This window comes from Vicugna pacos, chromosome 6 (genome assembly GCF_048564905.1).
Source record: "Vicugna pacos chromosome 6, VicPac4, whole genome shotgun sequence".
NCBI lineage: Eukaryota > Metazoa > Chordata > Mammalia > Artiodactyla > Camelidae > Vicugna > Vicugna pacos.
Genome location: NC_132992.1, coordinates 86,320,056 through 86,342,379, shown reverse-complemented (window position 1 = coordinate 86,342,379; position 22,324 = coordinate 86,320,056). Strand labels below are relative to the sequence as shown.

General features: G+C 47.9%; 2 protein-coding genes across 2 annotated transcripts; one reads left to right on the top strand and one right to left on the bottom strand.

Annotated features, from left to right (window-relative positions):
- Window positions 1–8,098: 8,098 nt before the first annotated feature.
- Window positions 8,099–9,948, top strand: LOC102525699 (interferon alpha-inducible protein 27-like protein 2). The gene is made up of 4 exons (XM_006208228.4): window positions 8,099–8,200; window positions 8,414–8,443; window positions 9,007–9,168; window positions 9,728–9,948. The coding sequence occupies exons 1-4, from the start codon at window positions 8,194–8,196 to the stop codon at window positions 9,928–9,930; spliced, it is 402 nt and encodes a 133-aa protein (XP_006208290.3). The 5' UTR covers window positions 8,099–8,193; the 3' UTR covers window positions 9,931–9,948.
- Window positions 9,949–16,618: 6,670 nt separating this feature from the next.
- Window positions 16,619–22,255, bottom strand: LOC102533344 (interferon alpha-inducible protein 27-like protein 2). Its single transcript, XM_072963641.1, has 6 exons — window positions 22,160–22,255; window positions 21,155–21,304; window positions 20,137–20,262; window positions 18,272–18,301; window positions 17,371–17,538; window positions 16,619–16,845 (listed from the first exon to the last, which is right to left on the bottom strand). The coding sequence occupies exons 2-6, from the start codon at window positions 21,276–21,278 to the stop codon at window positions 16,766–16,768; spliced, it is 528 nt and encodes a 175-aa protein (XP_072819742.1). The 5' UTR covers window positions 21,279–21,304; window positions 22,160–22,255; the 3' UTR covers window positions 16,619–16,765.
- Between the last annotated feature and the right edge of the window lie 69 nt (window positions 22,256–22,324).

Below are 22,324 nucleotides of genomic sequence, written 5' to 3'. Positions count from 1 at the left end.
AATACCGACTTTACAGGGCTGTGGTGAGCATTAAATGAGATACCGTGTAGACTGCTCTTGGCACAGGGCTTGTTATTAATCTTTCTTCCTGCATTCTTGTAGATGAATTGAAAGCTCTGGTCTGGCCCAGAGGCCTTGTCCTTGGCCTCAGACCTGGCAGCTGCATTTTAATGGCTCTGCTAATCAGTGTTTCTAGTTCTTGGTGATGGAGCTCCAGGTCCGGATCCTAAAAGCCCTGACTCAAGGCTGATGTAGTTTTGTTTTGTTTGGGTTTTTTGCTTTTGTTTTTTGTCTTTTTTTTTTTTTTTTTTTTCAGAAAAAGCTCTTCTATTTTTTTTCAAACCACAGGCAGCTGGGCCCTCTGTGCTTTCTGCAGCTGAAACCGAATCCCTTAAAGAAATCAAGTTAACGATGTGCTCACAGACAATAGTTTTAAATGCTCTTGGGTGCAGGTTTAAAACCCAGAGACTGTGCACGCCAACATGGGGGATAAATAGTACATTTTGAGCACTGACCAATGTGGGAGATTGACTTACTAGCCCCGATTCTCCACCCCTCCCTGCATCCACACTCTTTCCATGGTCTCATTTGGGGCAGGGTCATTCCACGCTCCTAGATTTTGGATTTTCTGTGGCCAGTGGAATGGAATAAAAGTGACAGCATGCCAGTTCCAAGCCTAGGCCTTAAGAAGCTTCTTATGTTTCTGCCATTGCCATGAAAGAACTTCCCGTGGGCGGCTGCTGCCCCATCAAGCTGGACTCCAGAATGAACCCACGTGGATCAGAGCTGCCCCAACTGACCCACAGACCATCAGGGAAAATCAGACCTGCTGCAGCTGCCACCCCTTGGAACAGAGTCGCCCAGCCAAGCCCAATCTAGAACAACAGAACTGCCCCAGCCTGCCTGCAGAGCCAAAGGAAAAAGGAATGGTTGTTTTAAGACAATGTGTTTGGGGATGATTCATTACGCGGCTTTCTAGTGGCTGTAGCAAATCTATACACCTCAATGAAATTGGAAAAATAAGATGAGAGGAAAAGACACAAGGAAGGAGAAGAGGAGAGCAGGGAAGAGGGGGAAGGTGAGGGTCCTTACACTGAGTTAGCTCATTCTGGCTGAAGACAGACACGGACAACTGGGTATTTTCAACTACATGTGCACATGGTGCTGACGCACCTCGGGGCCCCGTAGCCCAGTTGTACCAACTACAAGTAATCCTGGGAATCTCAGACCAAGCCCAGAAGAAGTAGAGTTCACAGGGAGGCAGAAAAGCAACTGCAGAGCTAGGAAACCCCCCCCAACCCCAGGACCTGGGATCAACCAGACCGAGATCTGAGAGAAGATGGGGGATCAGAAGTTACGTCTTACTGAGACTGGGGCACAGCTTTGGAAGGCACGACAGGGCTGGTCAGAGTGTTAGCCTCGGGCCAGGCCAAGGCAGGCAAAGGAGACCACGAAAGGAGCCCATTTCCTCTGGGTGGGGGTGGAGCAGGGACAAGGCAGGTGCCAGGTTTAAGAAACTTGAGAGCAGGAAGGAGTCAAATGTGTAGACAGAGTGTATTAGTCAGGGCTCTCCAGAGAGACTTAGTTTTCCATTTATCCCATATATTCTTTTTTTCTTCATCCATCCTTCTCTGGCTTATTTTGAGTGAATTAAGTATTATTTAGTATGTCATTTAGTTAGTTAATTTTCAGCTAAATCTCTTTGTGTTGTTTCTATGATTTTTTCTAGAAATCAAAATTTTATTTTAGGTTTCTTTGTCCATATCTCTTTGATGCCTTTAAAGCAGGGGTTGGCCAATAGTCCAAATCTAGCTCACAACCTGTTTTTGTACAGCTCATGAGATAAAAATGGCTTTTACATTTTTTTCTTTTCTTAAATTGAAGTATCTTTGGTTTACAATGTTGTGTTAATTTCTGGTGTACAGCATAGTGATTCATATATATATATTCCTTTTCATATTCTTTTTCATTATAGGCTATTACAAGGTATTGAATATAGATCCCTGTGTCATACAGTAGGGTCTTGCTATTAATCTATTTTATAAATCATAGTTAGTATCTGCAAATCCCGAACTCTCAATTTTTAAAAGATTGTTTTAAAAAAAAGAAGATATAACATATTCCAAGTGTAACCTAAAGTATTTACTCTGTGGCCCATTTAGACTATTTGTCAACAGGGGGAGGATTTAGCTCAGTGGCAGTGGCAGAGTGCTTGCCTAGCATACACAAGGTCCTGAGTTCAAACCCCAGGACCTCCACTTAAAAAATAGTAAGTAAATAAATAAGCCTAACTACCTCCTCTAAAAAAAAAAAGAAAAGGATATTCAACTAGACTGTTTGTCAACACGTGCCTTAAAAATGCATATAAAGGTGTTCTGTTTATCTGCTGATTTCTTGTTTCTTAGCAGTAGCAACGGTCTTTCGCATCCTTCTGCATCTTAGCTGGAAACAGAGCTCCTCATATTGTGCTTTTACCTCGTTTTTCCTGGATTCACAGTGATACTGTGTATCTTACATATATATTGGTTATTTGAATAGGCTCATTTTGTGGTTTCTTTTTAAATCTCTTGCGTGTTTTTCTACTCGGTTGTTTGCCTTGTTATTGATTTGTAGGAGTAATTTATATATTCTGGATGTCAGTTGTTAGTTATATATATGGCAAATATTTTCTCTCACTGTGTTTCTTGACCTTTTATTCTCATGGTGCCTTTTGTTGAATAAAGCTTCTTAATTTTAATGTATTCAAGTTAATAACCCTTTCCCTTATGGTTAAGTGCTTTTTGCGCTTGGTGAAGCATATAGTCTTTATCTGAAAATTCCAGGAAATCAGAAAACATCCAGTTGGCACTACTTAGGGGAGACTGAGAAGGTAACTGGTATCTTTACCAGTTTAGGTTATCCTTGAATGCAGCTTTTGTAAACAGTAAAGGCTATTTGTTGCTTGGGCTTTTAAGTTAATATTGAATTTATTGAAATAACAAATTAAATCTAATATTCTTAAATTTTTAGGTTTAATTAAAACCTAACCTTCATATTCTATTTATAAATCTAAGAGGATTTTTCTATAACAAATTCCCCTAAATATTTTACATTGCATACATATTAACATAACCAAGTTTCTTTCTAAGTTTGTATATATATAGTCAATCTTCTTTTTAAATACTCTGCATTTGTCTCTAACAAGCAAAGCTTTCCCATGAACACTGGTGAATCTTATGAATCTAATAAAATAAACATACGATTTTGAATTTTAAGTGTTCTTAAACAATTTTCTCTATGAAATTTGGTTTAAATAAAATGATTTTTATCTTTATAATCAGAAGATTAAATCTCTACCTGAAGCAGACCATAAAAGTTGGGATCATAACTCTAATCTGGCACATATACCAAATTCTCATGCACAAGTTAAAGATTCAATATGCAAAGATTGTTCTTAAAATGAATGCCTAAAATATGAGTATCATTGGTTTTATTTATTTTATTTTATTTTCTCTTATAACCATTCCAGGTTTTTTAGGATGTTAGTTTTTAACAGGTATGGTACTGCCCCCTAGGGGACGTTTTGGAAAGTTGATGGCATGTTTTTAATAGACACAGTGATGGAGGGATGTTCTAATCTAGTATTTAGTACATAAGGGCCATGGATGTCTGACATCCTGAAGTACACAGGACAGTCCTGCACAACTAAAAGTTATCCTATACAAACTGCAAAAGTCCCTTCATGTACGCAAAAAATCTTGAGCATCTGAGCCTAGAACTTCACCACGTTTTACATGTAAGTATTTTTTGCATAACTTTAATATAGATTGAATTTTCCAGGAATTGCAATTATCTTGCAGATCAGGGAGACGCTGTACTTCGATTTGTTCTGAACTTACCAAGAGTTGTTAATCATTTCAAAAAATTGTATCATCAGTAACAATGTCACTCAAAGTATTTGAATTGGTCTGCATGTGCAGCTGTTACTTTCATGGTGATTAGATGTAGATCTATGGATAGGAAATGTAGAGGTATGTTTCTTAAGCCCTTGCTTCAAACTCTCAAATATAAAAAGTGTTAATAATTTTTAATTGAGTAATTGTATTATCTTAAATCTAAACAAATGGACGCAAACAAGTAACTCAATATATCTTCTGGTATAAAAGTGCTTGAGCATATACATATTGAAATGTATACTTTTTAATTATATATAGCTCCCTTTTGTTTCTCTTTTGTATTACATTTTTGGCAGTATATTGTGTGTAGCTAGATGGTGTTACCTATGAATTCCATTTCAGGATAGTGGAAACCATTAAAAAATATTTTTAAACTTCACAAAACTACATAGCACTGAATTAACAGTTCTGATACTGTTATGCTGTATACTGGAGCTGAACAATTAAGTAAGTGGATGACAGGTGGAGAGGGCAATGTTTTTCCCTATTAGGGTGGGAATTAACAGATAAGAAGGCGGAAAGTTTAAAATGACCCATGAGGTGATGGATTAGAGTTGGAGATATCAGTGTGAATTCATGTTTAGCTCAATATCAATACCCATGGTTACAAATAGAAATATTTATAGATATGTGCACATATATGGTTAGTATATATACATATATTTCTTTGCCTTGTGGCTAAGAGGGTCTAGAGGCAATGACACCCCTACAGCCATGAGCACACGTAGCTTGCAGATATTGCTACCTAATACCATGCTCCTATAAAAGAAACCAGGACTCCAATTCTAGGACCAGGACAAAAAAATGTATAAAATGAGCCTGGAGCATCTTATAGTGCCAGAAAGTAATGAAGTGCTAAACACACACACACATAATGATGGGGGTATGTCAAAGAGACACAGAACCCAACTGAAAGATTCCCAGTGGCCAAAGCTGGAAAAACTTGAGCAACAAAGTAATTCAAGTAGTATTGGATTATGCACCAAAGTATAGAATAAATATCAATGGGTCCATATTGATATAAATGAATGATTAAATTAATAATTATGGGAGAAGAGCCAAGCCTCCCATGCAGAATTCCAAATCATTTATGAAGACACTCCACCTTCAAAGAGGTAGAACATCATATCTTCTCCTCACTCTTGTAATGTTGGCTGTAGTGATTTCCTTCCAAAGAAGATAGTATGGAAAGAAATGAGAGGACATCATTTTATGGTGGAGAAACCTGACAAACACCTCAGCCAAGTGATCAAGCTCAGCATTGTCAGTGGAAATAATCAACAAACAATCTATAAGAGGAAGAGAAAAGAGTTTTATTCAAGCCAAACTGAAGGCTATAGCCCAGTAGATACAGATTTAAGAAGCACTTGAATTGTGTTCCACCAGATTATAAAATGGGAAAGACAAAACCCACAAAGTTGTATAAATTGCTTGTCAAGAATTAGGATTGGAACTGGCAAGAAGTAAGGGTCCTTAATGAGCAAAAATTGGTTGGGGTCCAAAATGGTTGCATAGTTATAAGGAGAGACCTTGTGCCCATAAGGTGGCAGCTGGCAGCTGCAGCAAATACCATTTTGAGAATGGCTGGTGGTGTCCCTGAATTTGATACACTTAAGAAAATTCAAGTTCTCAGTGATGTAGGAATGTATCTGAAATCACACCCACAATGGCTACCCAGATACATTTTAGATGCCTAAGCCACAGTTTAATACCTTGTCAGAACAAAGAACAAACATGAAACGTGACAGGGGTGTATTCCTTCCAGGTTTCAAAAGGGACAGATTAGCATGTTTACAGCAAGTCAGCATTGACCTTGGTGTCTGGGAAGGGAATCTCACCTTCAAAGGAGTACTAGCATTGGAATTTCAAAGTAAGTGGACATTGTAAACAATGGTAACTGCTCTTTTTCTTTTTCTTTTTTTTTTTTTTTTGGTTAAAGCATTTGTACATGTATGTTTAACAGGCCATAAGTCAGGCTGTTCTAGTTAGCATCATAAAGTTCAAGCCAAATCATGGATAAGCCAAAATGACCTCCCCATATCTCAATGTGAAAATTTCTTCCATCAACATAAACAGTTGTGTCATGATAATTTGGTATGTTGAGATGAGAATGGCAATTAACCTCTGTGGCCTTCCTCCCCAAAACCCATAACTCTAATGTAATCATGAGGGGGAAATTTAGACAAATCCCAGTGAAGGAACATTCTCCAAAATACCTGACCAGTACTCCTTAAAATTATTAAGGTCATCAAAAACAAGGAAAGTATGAGAAATTGTCACAGCCAAGAAGTACCTAAGCAGGCATGATGACTAAATGTAATGTGATATCCTGGAAAGAATCCTGGAACAGAAGGACATTAGGTTAAAACTAAGGAAATGAGTAAAGTGTGGACTTTAATAATAATGTGCCAACATTGGTTCATTAATTGTAACGCGTGTATCCTACGGATATATTAATAATAGGGGAAACTGGGTGCAGAGTATATTTGAACTCCCTGTACTATATTTGCAATTTTTCTGTGTATCAAAAACATTCTTGAAAAATAAAGTTTATTTAAAAACATGTAGTCCTTATACAAAGACAATAACAAAATTTTACCTAGGGATATGAAAGAAGAAGTAGAGAGACTTACATTCCTGGATGTAAAAAATTGCATTTGTAAAGATATTTCTCCCTGAATATTTATTCAAAAAAATTAGCTCAATATCAATCAAAATAGCAAAGAATATTTTAATTGAAAAAATATTTGTAAAGTTCATCTGGAGAACTAATAGGAAGAAGCAGAAGATTTTTTAAAACCTAAATCAAAACAAGCACAGGTATTAAATCAAACAGTAAATTTATAAACATTAAAACAGTGTGATATTGTTGCAAGAAGAGACAGCTTGTTAGAACAGAATAGAATATTACAAAACAGGTATATGAATTCTTTTATTGAAGCACAGCAAGCATATGAATTCTGAATGTAAGTCTGGAATTTCAAATCAAAGAGGAAATGGAAGATGATTTAATAAATGGTGTTGAAATTTAATAAATACTGTTTACATCTGAGCTGGTTGGTGAAGACGTACATAGATATGTAAAGTACCCTATATGTACCAAACTGAATTTCAAATGCATTAAAAAGTTCACTTAAAAAACTGAAACCCCAGAAGAACCCTCCAAAAATACAGGTGATGGTATGTCTGAGCTAGCATGGGCAGTCTTTTTAAGCACACAAAGATGAAAATAATAAAGTAAAATATTGGCAAATTTACATAAAGAGTAAAAATTTTTCTGTGTTGGAAAAAATGCCCCCTCCCAAAACAAAGAGTGATGAACTGGAAACAAAACTTCGCAACATCTATGAGAAAGGATTAAGATAGTTAATATGTAATATTCCTATATATCTTTTAAGGAAAAAAGTAAGCAAATGAGAAAAAGATCCAAGAATACAAGAAGATAACATACAAAATAAGACTGCAAAAGTCTAAGTAGCTTAAAAATAATGGGGGGGGTGGTTATCACTGACAGGTAGAGCATGTGCTTCGCAGGCATGAGGTCCTGGATTCAAACTCCAGTACCTTCATTAACAAAGAAGTAAATAAATAAAGTTTAGCTTGATTAGCCGTAAAAAAAAAAAAAAAGAAAGAAATGTGAGTTAAAATGTCATCATTTTTCACCTTTCATTAGCAAAGATTTTGAGGGGTTTTTTTGTTGTTGTTGTTTTTAATGACAAAGCTAATTGTTGGTTAGGAGCAGAGAAAAATAGATCCTCTCATATTCTTTTGGGGAGGGTGTAAACTGATAGAATATTTTTGGAACACAACCTAACAATAAAATATCAAGTGCCATAAGAAATGTACAGTTTTTCGACGCAGCAATTCCTTCTCTAGGACTATATTATCAGAAAACACTTGTGCACTAAGCACTTCATGCAGGATAACTTATACAGCAAAAATTAGGAAGAATTTAAACCTTTAAAAAGGGGGCTGATACATTGAACTATGTGTAGTTCATCCCCACCCACCCGGGGACCAACCAGCGGGCTGGCCAGCAGGGGAGGGGCTGACGGGGAGACAGACTAGACGGGGATGGCCGGAGGGCTAGTGCGTGGGGAGCGGTGCGGGTGGGCAGGCGGGCAGTACGCGGTCCCTACGTTTCGGAGCGCAGAGACACTGCGAGGGGCGGGCCGCATCCCCATTGGTTCTCCCGGAAATAACATCACCTCGCGTAGCGTCATTGCCTGAGCGGAGCTGCGGCGAGAAGGGCCTCACCATGATAAGTGAGTCTTGCTACCCCATCAAGCTGACGACCTGGGCAGGGGGAGGGCCCCCCAGACTCCAGCCCACGAAGGGCCACAGGACTCCCTTCTCTCCCTCACTCTCTGAACCGACTAACTCTCTCTCTCTCCGCCTCTCTCTCTCTCTCTCTCTCTCTCTCTCTCTCTCTCTCTCTCTCTCTCTCTCTCTCTCTCTCTCTCTCTCTCTCCTTCAAGAACGGGCCGCTGGTGCTGCAATCGGAGGAGGTGACTTACCTGGATCCCCCGCATCGCCAGGCCTTCACCTGGCCCTGGTCCCGGGATGGGAGGGAGACCTCAAAGAGGTGGCGCTGCCGGGGTTGTGAGCGCTGTCCCACCACCCCGTACCTCGCCCCACCTGGAGCCGCCTGGGTGAATCCTAGGGACAGAGAGCAGTACTCCCTCGGAAAAAGTCACTTCGATCCCTGACCTAGCTGCTCCTCTAGTCCATATATGTAATGAGCACGCAGAGAAGATTTCATTTTAAAGGGGATTTGCTTCCTAAAACAGCAGTGGTTCATTTCACCCCCACATTTACACACACATACACACATCTGAAGCTCAGAGAGGGGTAGCGACTTCCCAGTTGTCACACAGCAAGTTAGAGACCCAACCAGGGCTATGCCTGGGCCTCCTCTAACCTACTGCCTCTAGCTGCTTCCACGGGACCCCTCGCCAAGCTGCTGCCCCTTGTGCTCAGAGCAGACAGTCCCCAGCCACTGTCAAGGAATTCCTAAAGGGATCCATTCCCCTGAGCCCACACCCCCGACTCATCTCCTCTCCCCCTGCAGCCCTGGCCGTGGGGGCTGTGCCGGTGGTGCTGGGTGCCTTGGGCTTCACCGGGGCAGGAATCGCCGCCTCTTCCATAGCGGCCAAGATGATGTCTGCGGCCGCCATCGCCAATGGGGGCGGAGTTGCTGCCGGCAGCCTGGTGGCGACTCTCCAGTCCGTGGGTAAGTGTCCGGGCAGGAGAAGGGGAGGAGGGTCAGACTAGCACAAGATACAGCCCAGAGGCTAAGCCTGAGGGAGGGCCTGTTCTCTTCCTCCAGCTTCGTTGTCCTCAGCGTCCCTGGTCCTTTGTCTCTCCCTCACTGTCCTCTTTCTAAATCCTGAGTGAGGTTCGGGGCAGGAGTGGAGGGGTGAGGGGTTTCTGGGAAAGAGGGCAAGGAGGTAGTCCAGGGTATGTGATAGTCCGGCTCTAGGTCCAGCCCTACCCAAATCTGACAGCTGGGTGGGCTAGGCAGGCCCCCTCCCCTCTCTGGGCCTCAGTGGGACCTGTAGCTCTTGAGGTCTGTGGCTGACTCTCCTTCAGTCTCTACTTCTCCCCTTCCTTCTTTACCCACCTCTTCTCTCTCTCAGCCACGTCCAGCTTCCTCTGTTCAAAGCAGAGCCCTGGGAGTTTCAGGACCTAGTGGAGGCATCCAGGTGGGATCCCTAAGCCTCAGACCTCCTGTGGGGCCCCAGCCAGAGGCTGCTGCACCCTTCCCTGTTCACCCTTCACCTCTCCCGCAGGGGCAGCTGGACTCTCCACATCGTCCAACATCCTCCTGGGCTCCGTTGGATCAGCTTTTGGGGCTTTGCTTGGAGGCACAAAAAAGGCAACCCCTGGTTCTCCCCCAGCTGGACCCAGGGCTTCAGGGGAGCAGCCAGGAGAAAATGTACCCCAAGTTGAACCTCCAAAATCCCCAGTTAGGTCAGAGAAGCATGAGAAATAAAGATCTGCGGGTATAACGCCTTTTCTTTGCTCCTTGCAGTCCCCAGGGTTGGGAGTTGGAAGTTTCAAGTTCTCCCCATTCTCCCAATGTGCCTTATCACAGAGGGGCAGAGGGAGCTGGCGGGCTGATCAAGCACAGAATCGCTTGGCAGGAGGCTTTAGTTGGTTCTTGTCTCATAAGGGATGGGCTGTATAACCCAGGGCCATTCGTGGGCCATCGGTGGGTCTCAGTTTACCCCTCACGCAATGGTGGGGTTGACAGAGGTCCCTAGAGGGGCAGAGGTGAGGGGTGGCCAGGATGCATATCGACTCTAACCCCAGAGCCCTTTGCCCTTCCTCATTAGCGGGCAGTGGACATCCAGAGGTTAGCAAAGATGCTCAAAGTGCTGTGGGGAGGCTGACAAGCAAACCACCAGGACAGTCTACTATGCCAGATGTTACCATGGGGCCTTGGGCACCAGAGAGGAGACAGAGTCAGGAATGGTCACTATGCTGTGCCTGGAAAATCAAAAGGGAACTGACATTCACCAGCTCCTACCCTGGCAATAAACACTCTGGGTGTCCCGTAAGACTGCATTCACCTGCAGAGTGGGGTCTCACTTCCTTCCAGAGAGGTCTTATTCTCCAGAGTCTTTTTAAAGGATGAAATGTAAGTTCTAAAACTTCTGCTTACACCCCAAAAAATAGTCTTGAGGAGGCCTCCAGGCACTGTATTCTGTAGGCCACTCACTGACCCATCATGCAGAAAGGGTTACTTAGCATGTAGGAAGCTGGAGAGGGCGTTTCTCTCTCCTGATAGCAAGGAAAACCTAGAAAACCTACAAGAGCATCACTTTCCTTGGACCACTAAGACAGCTGAAGTGGCAGGGCCACCAGATGGCCTGAACTCTCAGGGAAGTCAGGTGCCTCAAAGGACAGCACTAAGCCACCGGGGGCAGAGCACAGTGCGGCAGTGGGGCCAGTGCAGGCAGGTGCAAGTTCAGCTAAAAGCCTTAACTGATCGCTCAAGGGTGAGGATGGGCTAGCCTGAGCACAGAGAACCCCGGGGAGCTACAGGCACAAGGATGGATGCTTCAGGCCAACCTACAGGTTCTCGAAGAAGCGACGAGGTGCTCCCAAGAAAGACTGGGGACAGTAGGAAATCCAGAGAAAATGTCCCTCACTGAGGCAAGACTGGAGGAGAGCTGCAGCCCCCTCACCTTTTCGTCTCGCCCAGAGAACAAAAGCCTTCTGCTCCTGGGGGAAGGGCAGTAAACACTGTAGCCCGCAAAGCACAGGTGAAGATCATTGTATATACAAGATCCAATGGCAAGAAAAAGAGAAAAAATAACCTCTACCCCTAGGTTAGGGTGTTAAACTTTCCTGGGCTCAGACAGTAAGGACCCGCCCACCACTGGGGCAGCGGGGTTGGGAGGGCACTACTGAGAAAGTCCCACCCCCAGGTCCAGGCTCTCAGCACCTGCCCAGACTGAGGCTTGATGGGACCAGAGAACCCGATAGCCCCTGCTGCCAGGCTAGCAAGTGATAAGCAACAGGTGTCTACATGCGGATGGAACAGATGTGCAGGGACCCTCTCCAAGATGCACATACCAAATGGAAGTCTAAAGCTGAGGATGGAGCAGATGCTGAGAAAAATCTGATTTCAACACTGATTTTTAAGCTAGTGGATCACTGACCTCTGCCATAGCAACAACAAAATCCAAAGCCAGCTGAACTGATAAACTCGACCTGCCACATACAGGTCCTGGCATAGATACTGTTCACCTCGTTCACCTGTGTCCCTCCTGAGCTTGTGCAACAGACACCGTGGGAGCCTGGCCTGTATCCCCCCAGCACTGATTCTTCCAGGACCTGCTCACTGCTTCCACTGCCAGGCCCCACCTCCAAAGCTGGCTGGTGCTGGTCCTTCCAGAATAGCCCTTAGCCAGTGATGATGGATTTTAGCTGGAGGATAAACCCCCCAAGTTGTCAGCTCGGAGGCCTCCAGCAGGATTCAGCCTCATTTGCCCCCAGTACAAACTCACTCACTTAATGGGCCCTTTCTCAGCCACCTGTCTTTCCCTGTCACTCCCCACTCCCCTGTTGGTGCTCCCCAGGGTCACCTCCCAAATAAACTACTTGCACTCAAACCCTCGTCTTAGGGTCTTAGCCTAAGACAGCTTCCTGCCCTCTTCTCAGGCCCCACACAGGAGCCCATGGGGCAGAGCCGCACACAGCCACAGCACTGTCAGATTGTTCCCGAAGGCTCCACAGTCTGTCTCACGGTGACCCACCTGGTCAGGACCCCCAGTAGACTCAGATCTGTCAGAATCCCAGCAGAGAACACAGCTCAGCTTTGGGGCTGGTCCCCAGCTGGCCTCCCCTGCACAAAGCCACATGCCAAAGGCAGTTTGTCGGGAAAAGCCTGTTTGAAAAAATTTTCCTTCTCCGTTTCCTTTTCTGCTGGCCAATCCTTGTTACATAAGAGATAAGAGTCTGGCAGGGGCTGGCTGGAAAATGGTTGTAATTGTTCAACTACTCTACCCCCTACCTTAGATCTCTTCATTAGTCTGAGATTGTTTGATACATTATGAAAATAACTTTATCATCTCCCTGAATACAGGCCGAGTGCTTGAGGAGGCAGCTGAGCCAAGTGAAGGCTCCAGATCTCCTAGAAATAAAACCCACAGAGCTGACCATTCTCAGCCTCTGGAAAGATGTCCAGCTTTAGTAGCAGCCAGAGTTAGGGACTGTGGATCATTTCTTATACGCTTTTTCAACACGTCTATAAAACAGGGGCAACTGCATCACCTTTCTTGGAACAGTGTGTGGGTTTTATGTGACGAGTCATGAGCAGTGTCACTAACAGAGTGAATATACAATGTGATTTGCTTTGATATTCTCATCCCAGCACTTTTAGAATTGCTCTGTGGGTATTTAGGGTGCCCCAAAGGTGTCCCAGAAGTTGCTTTTGGGGACTCAAGAGGACAGAGGATGGGGCTCCTAGGAAACAGAAGCCCTTTCCTCCCTCCCCTGGTCCAGGTGCCACGGAAGTCCTGACACCTCCGTCCGCATCCCTCCTGGGCCTGCTCCGCTCCCCCCACCTCCGTTTTCCACAGGCTCAGAACGGCCATGTGGCCCCCTTGGGTCCCTCGAGTCTCTTAGGGGCGGGTGAGGCAGTGATGAAGCGGTACTTCTGTCAGAGGGGGAGTGCTCCAGGGCTGGGGGCAAAAGGAGGGAGAGGGCCAGAGACACGGTGCAGGGAGAGGGGCTACGTCCGCTTCCCTTTCACGTATGAGCCTTCATAGGTGTCCCATGGCAGGCTCTGCCACTAGAATGGCTCTTGTCAACTTGGGGACCGGGTGTGTTCTGGCTGAATCTTTCAACAGGCTTGCCCGTCCTCAGGCATCAGAATGTGAGCATTTCTTTTCTCAGGTTGGTAAGATTCCCTAGAAGAAACTTCCTCCCTCTGTTTCAGGTGTTAAAATCTGGCCGCCAGCGTTCTGGGCACCTATCAACCCTGTCTCTTTGCTGATGTGGTTTTAAGGCTTTCTTTAGTCCTTTGCTGTTATTTCAGTGATATTTTGAGAAGGAACAGGTAAAGGCAACTCTCATTCTTGGACTGATTCTTCTGTTGTTGCGATCAAGATTCCCCTATGCTCGTGAGAATGTATATTTGCTTGTTGTAAAAGAAGCCCTCTTGGCTTAAACAAGAGAGGTTTCTTTCTCTGTTACTGAGTGTATAGGAGTCTCAGCCAAGGTGGTGGCTCTCTGCTCAGGAGGCCCAGGCTCCTGCAGTCTCGTTGCTCTGCCTTCCTTAAAGTGATGCTGTCATCTGCAGGGTGGAAGACAGTCAGTCCCCTGCCTGCAGCAGAGCCCACGGGAAGGGGCCCTGCACACCCAGAGAACTGCATACTTTATTCCTGCTCACCTCTCACTGGCCAGAACCCAGTCCCATAAGCACACCAAGGACTGGGAATGCAATCCTTCATAGGGAATGCACCAAAAATCCAGGCTCTCTTCATATGAGCCAGAAGGAAAGTGTGGGCATCAGGTGACTGCTAGCAGTCTCTGCCATTCTGATGATGACAAGAAGCCACCCCAGATCCCACAGTGACAATTTGCCTCCTGTGCCCTGCCCTGCAGCACATTGTACAGGAACATGGTGAGCACTGGGTATGACACAGGGGCTCCTCAGAGCCAGGAGGGACCCCTGGATCCACAGGGCAGAGTGGGGGCCAGCTGAACCCAGGAGTTCCAGGAATCCTGGGGCGGCCAGAGTATGTTCAAGGCAGCTCCTGAGTGAATAACCTCAGCCTGGGGGAGGGAGGGTGCTACCAAGGCTGTATCAGTTTCCAGTCGTCTGTAATAAATTGCTACAAATTTAGCGACTTAAAATAACATGCATTTATTATTTCATGGTTGTCGGTCGGAAGCCCAGCTGGGCTTGATGGAGTTCTCTGTTTAAGGTCACATGAGGCAAAAATCAATGTTTCAGTCAAATGGGGCTCTCGCTTTGAAGTCTGTGGTAAGACTCTTCAAATTCCCCTCTTGTTTCAAATCTCTGACTTTCTTTTCTGTGATTAACAGAGGACACTCTCTGCTTTTAAAGGCCTCATGTGATTGGATTAGACCCACTGGCACAGTGTCCCTTTTGTCATATAACGTAGCATAATTGTGATAGCTCACATTCATAGGATCTACTATACCCAAAGGCTCGGGGTTGGGGGGTGGACAAATCTGAGGGTCACTGGGCTCCGTGCTTAGAATTCTGCCTATTCCAGAGGCCAAACCTGAGCACCAGAGGTGTGGAACCCAGAAGTGGGGGCTTCGGACTCAATGTCAGAGGAGAAACAGGCCTTCTGAGAACTGGGAGGCGTCACCTTCGTGAGTGAGGCGGGGAATGCGGTCAGGACACAGAGTCTAGAACAGTGTGTGCTCTGGGGTGGCCCCCAGGGCTGTCTGCTGGGCCTCAGCAGGGAGGGAGGCCAGCCCGACCAGCCTTCCAGATCTAGGTCAGACCCCACACCCTTCTGGTGGGAGACTCAAGTTTATAGCTAAGGCAGGGGCTTTTCCATTTAGCTCCAAGGAGGGCCGTCAGAGTCTCTAATGAAACTGAAGTCAGAGACATTATTTTGGGAATGTGTGCATTTTGTGGGGAGGGGGTTCGCAGCTTTTCTTAGATTCTCTGAGACATCAAAGAAATGGGGGGGGGAAAGGATCAAGTGTTGAGTTAATTAATACCTTAAGGAATTTATTCCTATGGCTGATACAACAGCACTTCACTGCACTGACCCCACTAGGGGCCACTTGAGGACACGGATGGGTTAACTTTTTAAATGTCCATAGAACCAGACCCCCAAGTTTGGTTCTTGTTAGAAACCAAGATCCTGGCAGGCTGCTGACAGCACCTAGGACAGAGTACACAGGGTGCAGGGTCGGCGATGGGGTCCTGGTCGTGTTGAAAACCCTCCAGTGTTTCTCCAAAACCCTCAGGATAGAATCCATCTCCCCTTCTCCAATACACCTGCCAGGGTCTGAATGTTTGTGTCCCCCTAAAATTCATAAATTAAAATACTAACCCCCAAGGTGATGGTATTAGGAGATGAGGATTTGGGGAGGTGCTTAGAGCATGAGCGTGTAGCCCTCATGAATGGGATTAGTGAGCTTATAAAAGAGGTCACAGAAAGCGCTCTTGACCTTTGCGTCATGTGAGCACACAGTGAAAACGCAGCCACCTAGGATCCTAAATCTGCTGATCTTTGACTTCCCAGCCTCCAGAACAGTGAGAAATAAATTTCTGGACTCTATACAGTATGTATCTCTCTAAACAAATCTACATTTACTTAGCTAAAAAAAATAATAATAATCAACAAATTTCTGTTGCTTAGAACCCACCCAGTTTGTGGTATTTTTGTTACCGCAGCATGACCGGACTAAGACGCTGCTGCTACGTGCATTCCCTCTGGACTGGCCTCTGGCAGCTTCAGTGGCTGTCTGCCTGTTGGCCCATCCACCCAGCAGACCATGAGTGCTGTCTAGGAAAGACCATGTTCCCTAGCACCCAGCCCAGTGCCTGACCCACAGCACGTGCCCAAAGGGTTTGTGAAAAGGAGCGAATCAGCGCATAAGCAAATTTCCTGATGCTCTGGGATGAGAAGTTTCTGTAAAACCTTGTTCTGTGGGAAAAAGGACATTTAGGGACCAGGGCCCTGGAGCAGAAAGGACAGAGCCCCCAGCAAACTAGATTTTCCCTCTAGCTGTTGGAGGGGAAAGGCTGGGGCACTGGACTTTGACTTTGGAAGGAAGCAGTGACATCCTGGGGCCCTTGCTTTCTAAGTCTCAGCCAACCACTCAGGAAATAGCCATTGGATATGGGGGTGAGGGGTAAGTGCAAATGAGGCACCAAGCAGGGTGCTCCCTCCCCTCTCCATTTCTGACCAAGAATTGAGCCAAACACCCACCCTGGCTGGGACCACAGAGGTCACTGACGTCCCTTCCCTATATAGAGAGGGACAGATGCAGGCCCAGAGCCGAGGTGACCGGCCCTGGGTCACATACAGTGTTGGAAGCTGGGCAGGGACAGCCTCCAGTCTTCACCTTTAGCTCACTTCTAGCTCACTGCACCTCAGCACCATGTGGCTCTAGAGGAGTGAGCCTTCCCCCACCCCAACTTTAGGCAGGCAAGAAGGAAGGGATCTGGATGGTTACAACAACTCAGTTTTATTTCTTATTTTCCTCTGGGGATGCAGCATTTGTCATCATGTCTCCCCCACCCCAAAACCGTTCCCACGCTGCATCAGGCTGGCAGGCAGGGTCCCACCCAGTCCTCATCTCTGCAGAGGGAGTGGCAGGAGCTATTTCAAGCCCACTATGAGGGGCAGAAGGGCAGACCCAGCAGAGCCCACAAGGATTTTGGACGACAGGGAGAGTCCAGCTGCACATGGGGCAGAAGCAGAGGGTGAGTAGAGTGGGTTGGGCAGGCTGGACAGCTTGCAGGACAGAACTCCAGGGCCCCTCCGGAGGGCCTCAGGCCCAGAGATCCATCCCACCTGAACCTCCTCCGGTTCCTCAAACCCCCAGGATCTCTGTTGTGGGAGGGCTGCCGCAGGCAGCTGCTGAGAAGGCATGACCCTGGTGGTGAAACAGAGCTGGGAGCTGCCTCCCTCCGCAGGGAAGAAGGCTGAACCCCGGGTGGGACAGAGACACCCAAGTTAACCCAGAAAGATGGCCTTGGGCAGAGTCAGCCTAAACCCAGCACGTGCCAGGCCAGAGCCCCTCCCTACCCTCCTCCATCCCCCTCAGAAGAACCCAGAGAGAGAAGGAAACCATGGAGGGTGAGACAAAGGAACAGGCAGACTGGGGCTCACCAGGGCTAAGATCTGGGCTGGATGCTCTGAGGCCCTTGTCCTTCTCCCTCACCCCCAACAGCAAGCCCTGCCAGTGATACTTACCCACCGACACTTACCCACAGACTGCAGAGTTGCCACCAGGCTTCCAGAGGCAACTCCGCCCCCGTTGGCGATGGCGGCCACTGACATCATCTTGGCCGCTAAGGAGGAGGCAGTGATTCCTGCCCCGGTGAAGCCCACGGCACCCAGCACCACCGGCACAGCGCCCACGGCCAGGGCTGTAGGGGGAGAGGATCTGGGTCAAGGAGAAGACAAACCCCACCACCACCCCTAAACACATACACACACACACACACACACACATACACAAGGTCAAGCTTGGGGGGCTTCAGGGAGTCTGGAAAAGGCAGTGAAGTCTGAACCTGGGAGAGACTCCAAGCATGGACGGCAGGAGGTGGGGTGTGGGGTGTGGGCTGGGGGCAGGGGAGGCTGCAAGCTTCTTATCTTCCCTAAGGGAATCTTTAACACAAGCAGATCTTTCCTAGGGCCTAGCATAAGCAAGGCGCACATTCCGAGCTCTGCTTGAATCTGAACTCTGGGCCGCCATGGCATCACCACAGAGTAATCAGAAGCCAGAGTCACTGAGCCAATGGCTTCTCCTTAATGCATCTCTGGTGTTCAAACTCTGTGCCTGTCTTGTCCTAGAATAACCTGCGTGGCTAACCCTGCATGGGTGACACTGGCTCGTTTTTCACAAGGAAAGCTGAATTCAGAGTAGTTCAAAGCCATGCCCAGGGTCACAAAGTGGAGGCCCTTCAAAGAGATTGGTCCCCTGCTGGGGCTGCCACCATGTGAGTTTCCAAGACACTCAGTTTCCTCTTCTAGCACCTCCTCCCCTCCCATATACAGGAGGCCTGCGGCATGCTTGGGCCTGTACAAGGCTAGTTGCTACCCAAATCCCAGGGTCTAGGGGACACACGAGCACTTGAGCCTTTCCCAGCAGAGACTCACCTCCTCCTACTGCAGCTACAGCAGCCTTGGCTGGAAACCAAAAGAATTTTCTGTGAGTGGAAAATCCACACTGGCCGTCCCTCCACCCCCCAAGTCTACAGCTCACCTATGGGGAGGCGGCTGCTCAAGGTTGGGAGACACAGGAACAGAGGACCCCTGCCTGCTTCACCCAGAGAAGTGGGATCTCCTGAGAATGTGGATCCCACAGCCCTGAGCTTGGCAAGGGCTGCTGGGGAGTCAAATGCCCCGTCCTGTGTGGATCTGCACGCTTTGGCGTAGAGTTATCTAGAGTTATCAAGGTTTGAGGTCCTTGTTCCAGAACATGCAACCCTTGGATAGGACTTTTGTTTTGTTTTTCAAAATCTGTCTGCTGATGGGTTGGATGGGGGTTGTTCGTGGGGAGACCAGAAGTTATCTTTTTCTTTCTCTCTGCCTTCCAAGCCAGGTTTGGTCAAAACAAACCAAACAAAGCCTGACAAATGTGAGAAGGGAGGCGTGAGGCTGCAGCACGGATGCTCCGTGAATTTGGGCTACTCAGCAAAGTCATGCAGGGCAGGGTGGTTTGATTGGGGCAAGGAGAGGCGAAGGAAGTGAGCGTCATGCTCTCCGAGCCAGGGCGTTAGTTCATCTGCAGTAGGGTCAGGGCACCATATGACCTTGTATCACCCAGAGAGGGCTCTTTAGAGAGCAGTTAGTCCTCATGTAGAGAGATGTCTTTCATTTTGCACAACCTGGCCGAAATCGGGGCAAGCACTTCTGAATGCTTGACTGCTGCTTGAGAACAGTGCTTGCATGAGGTGGACACTCCTGACTCTTCAGGGCCCGACCACCCGTTGCCCCCCTCTCCAGAAAGCTGCCCCAGATCTTCCCAGTCAGAACCATCCTTGCTCCCATGTGGCTGGAGCCACTCTCAGTTCTGGAGCAGCGTTAGGGGTGCCTGGGCTAGCTCTCCACCACTGTGAGTCCCTGGAGGGCAGACAGGGAGGTCTCGGTCTGCTGCAGCCATAGGAGCCAGGACTGCTGTCTTTGGGGCTAGTGGGGACCCGAGTTCTAAAGATAGCAAGATATACAGGGGTGAGCTCAGCCAGCTCTCCAAGAAGAGAGCTTTAGGGTGATGGTGAAGGAAATAAAGAGGTAGCAGTGTGAAAGGCAAACCCTAAGTGATCAGAGGGGCCACCTGGTTGGGGCATGGGGCCAGAGACTCAGGAGTCAAGAGTCTGGTTAGAGGGTATTCGAGTCTCAGCATCATTGTTTGGGAGGAGAAGTGATGCCAGGCCAGCTGGGAGCTGGGCATATCTGGGCCCCGACATACAAGTGGTCCAGGGAGGGAGGGTGCTCTTTGTCTGGTGGCCTGCCTGCTGGGTTCCTCCAGCTGTCATCCTCGGGGCAGGTGGCCTGGCCCTTCTGGGCTGTTCAGAACCTGCCCTGCCCTGAGGCCTCCCCCCCAGGCCCAGGGCCCTGAATTTCCATTCTACTTCCTGTCCCCAGGCTCCGGAGTAACGGCCCCTCCCACCTTCCAGCCCTGGGCCCTTGGACAGCAGTTCCCTCATGTGTAAATAAGGGACAATATCATCTTCCTCTGGGGCTGTTAAGAGAATTAAACAAATTGATAAATGTCGAGCGGTAGGCATAGTGATGGGGGCGTCACAGGGTTTAAGAAAATCTAGTTGTTCTGAGTATTTTCACGTTATGAATTGCTTATCATCAGCTGAGGAGTCCTCCTATTTCTGACAATGAGGAAGAACTGCCGGCCGTGGCCAAGGCTCTAACTTTCTTGTCGTGGCCAAGGCTTTAACTTTCTTGTCACACTCCTTTGCACTGGGTGAGGGTCCGAGGAGGGGTGTCTATCATCCAGGGCCGGTTACCTCCTAGTGGGGAAGCCAGGGCCGCAGCAGGGGCTCCTAGCAGGTAGGAGCCATTCAGTGTTGCCATCAAGGATCCCAGGGCTGATGTGGCCCCAGCCAGGGCAGCGTTGGCAGACACGGGGAGCCCTGAGAAAGAAGAGGGGATGAGTGCCCAGGAGTCAGAGGTCAGAGGTCAGGCAGCGGTCAGAGGCACCATTCCCCGATTCCATGCTGCACTGTTTGTGTTGCCAGAGGTTGGAGGAGCCTCAGTGTTCGCCCCACAGGAGAGAAAGGTTAATAGTGGCAGATGCACCTGGGAACACTTTGCAGAGATTAGAAGCAAAGATTAGAGGCTCACCTAGCCACCCTGATGGATCTCAAAAACATAGTTCTCAGGGTGGAAAAAAAGCAAGACCATGAGATCTGTAACACACTCTTCTGTGTGTAAATTAAAACACGTGCAAACAGACAAACAACACCCATTTTGCAAGAACATATATGAAAAACAGTTACATGTTGAATGTAATAGAAAGGTTGAGAGAGGGGGGGAAATCACAGGCAAAAGGGAAGATGAACAGCGAGAATAAATAAATACAAGCAGAGAGGTGGCCTGCAAGAACTAATGAACAAAATGGGCCTGAATTCAAGAATTGTGTTCAAATCAACATTCAGATCCGTCAGGACAAACTTGCAAAAGGCTGGTTAGACGTGTAGGCAAAAACCTAAAGCAGGTGAATTCTGGTGGTGAATCCAGGGGAAATGTGAGCCAGAGTGTGGGGTTTACCAGCAGGGTCCCTCCCTCCATCTAAGCAGGACAGGGAAGGGGGCCCAGACCCCCTGGACCCCTGGCCACGGTCCTTCCTCCCTCTGGCCCTTCTCAGAGAGGAAGGCAGAGTAGACACCCAGGGGAAGGACAGGTGAGGGAGGGAGGCTGCAGGTGACGCCGCCCTGCCCTCCCGTGGGTCCTTGGGCCGAACCCTGTGCTATGCCTTCCCTGGCCCCAGACTTGCCCCTTACCGGCTCCCCCAGGAATACTCACCCACTGAAGGGAGTCCTGCCAGGATACCACCAGAGGCTGCCCCACCCACTGTGGCCAGACTCCCTGCCGACAGTATCTTGGAAGCCACATTAGAGGCCAAGATGAATGCCTGGGAAAATTCCATGGCTCCAAAATGGAGGAGCACCAAACCTGCCAAAAGGGTGGAGCTTTGATGGTGCGATGGGACACCAGAACTGGGGTCACACCCACCGCCCTAAAAGTCCCAAGGGGCTCCAGGGGATAAAGAGGATGCTCTGAGTTGGTGGGGGCAGCAGGCCCGGAAAGCGTCGCAGGTGGGTGTTGGTGTTACAGGAGGACCTGTATGAGGAGAAGGCGGGAATTGCAGGAGATTTTATTTCCCCAGATGAGCTGCTTCCTTCCTCCCCAAACGCCAGATCCTTAAATATTTCCAGAACTCCCAAAAGTCTCCCTGGAGCAATTGGAAAGGTACTAGAATTAGGAAGTCAGAACCAATTATGGTTTTCAGGCATATACCATAGCCAGGTTGTTCTGGATTGTACGCCATCTCCTCACTAACACAACTGGAAGGATGAGACTACTGTCCCCATGTTGTGAGGGGGAAACACCGGCGCAGAAAGGGTAAGGGATTCGCCCAAGGTGACAAGGGTTTGCGGGGCAAAGCGCAACCTGATCCAGGTTCCCGGGCTTCCAAAGCGTGGGCTTGGAAGGGCTCTGACTTGGTTCCTCCTAACACTCGTCTCTCCCCCTGCCTGTCTCCACCCCACCGAGCCTCGAGGCTTGAGGGTAACTGGGCATGGACTAGGCTAGTCATCCCAGAGACCCAGAGCTCAGGGACAGGTTGGGGCTGAAGCCCCTTTCCTCCTGAGACCCAGCTTCTCTGACTGCAGCCATCCCGGTGAGAAATATGAGACAATTCTTCGAGTGGCTCCCCGCAGGTCTCCCCTCCACTCGCTGAGCCCACCACTTACCCGAGCGCGGGGGCCACAGGAAGAAGAAGCCCTTGCCCACCCCTCCCTGTCTTACCCAGAGAATCGAGGAACAGACTCCGTGGTCTGGAGTTTGGATGTGTTCTGGGAAGATCTGATGCAGGGTATTTAGAGCAGCTCCACCCTTCCTGAAGCACAGCCTCACGTGATGCAGGCAGCAAATGAGATAGCTCTCCTTTTCGCAGGAAAATGAAACCATACC

Excerpts from the sequence above, each read along its gene's own strand:
- LOC102525699 (XM_006208228.4), top strand. Across the intron at positions 8,444-9,006 it reads TGGTGCTGCAATCGGAGGAG|CCCTGGCCGTGGGGGCTGTG; the intron begins GTGACTTACCTG and ends CTCCCCCTGCAG. Across the intron at positions 9,169-9,727 it reads GGCGACTCTCCAGTCCGTGG|GGGCAGCTGGACTCTCCACA; the intron begins GTAAGTGTCCGG and ends CCTCTCCCGCAG.
- LOC102533344 (XM_072963641.1), bottom strand. The coding sequence starts at position 21,278 with ATGGAATTTTCCCAGGCATTCATCTTGGCCTCTAATGTGGCTTCCAAG. Across the intron at positions 20,263-21,154 it reads GGCAGGACTCCCTTCAGTGG|GGCTCCCCGTGTCTGCCAAC; the intron begins GTGAGTATTCCT and ends CTTCTTTCTCAG. Across the intron at positions 18,302-20,136 it reads CCTGGCTTCCCCACTAGGAG|CCAAGGCTGCTGTAGCTGCA; the intron begins GTAACCGGCCCT and ends TTTGGTTTCCAG.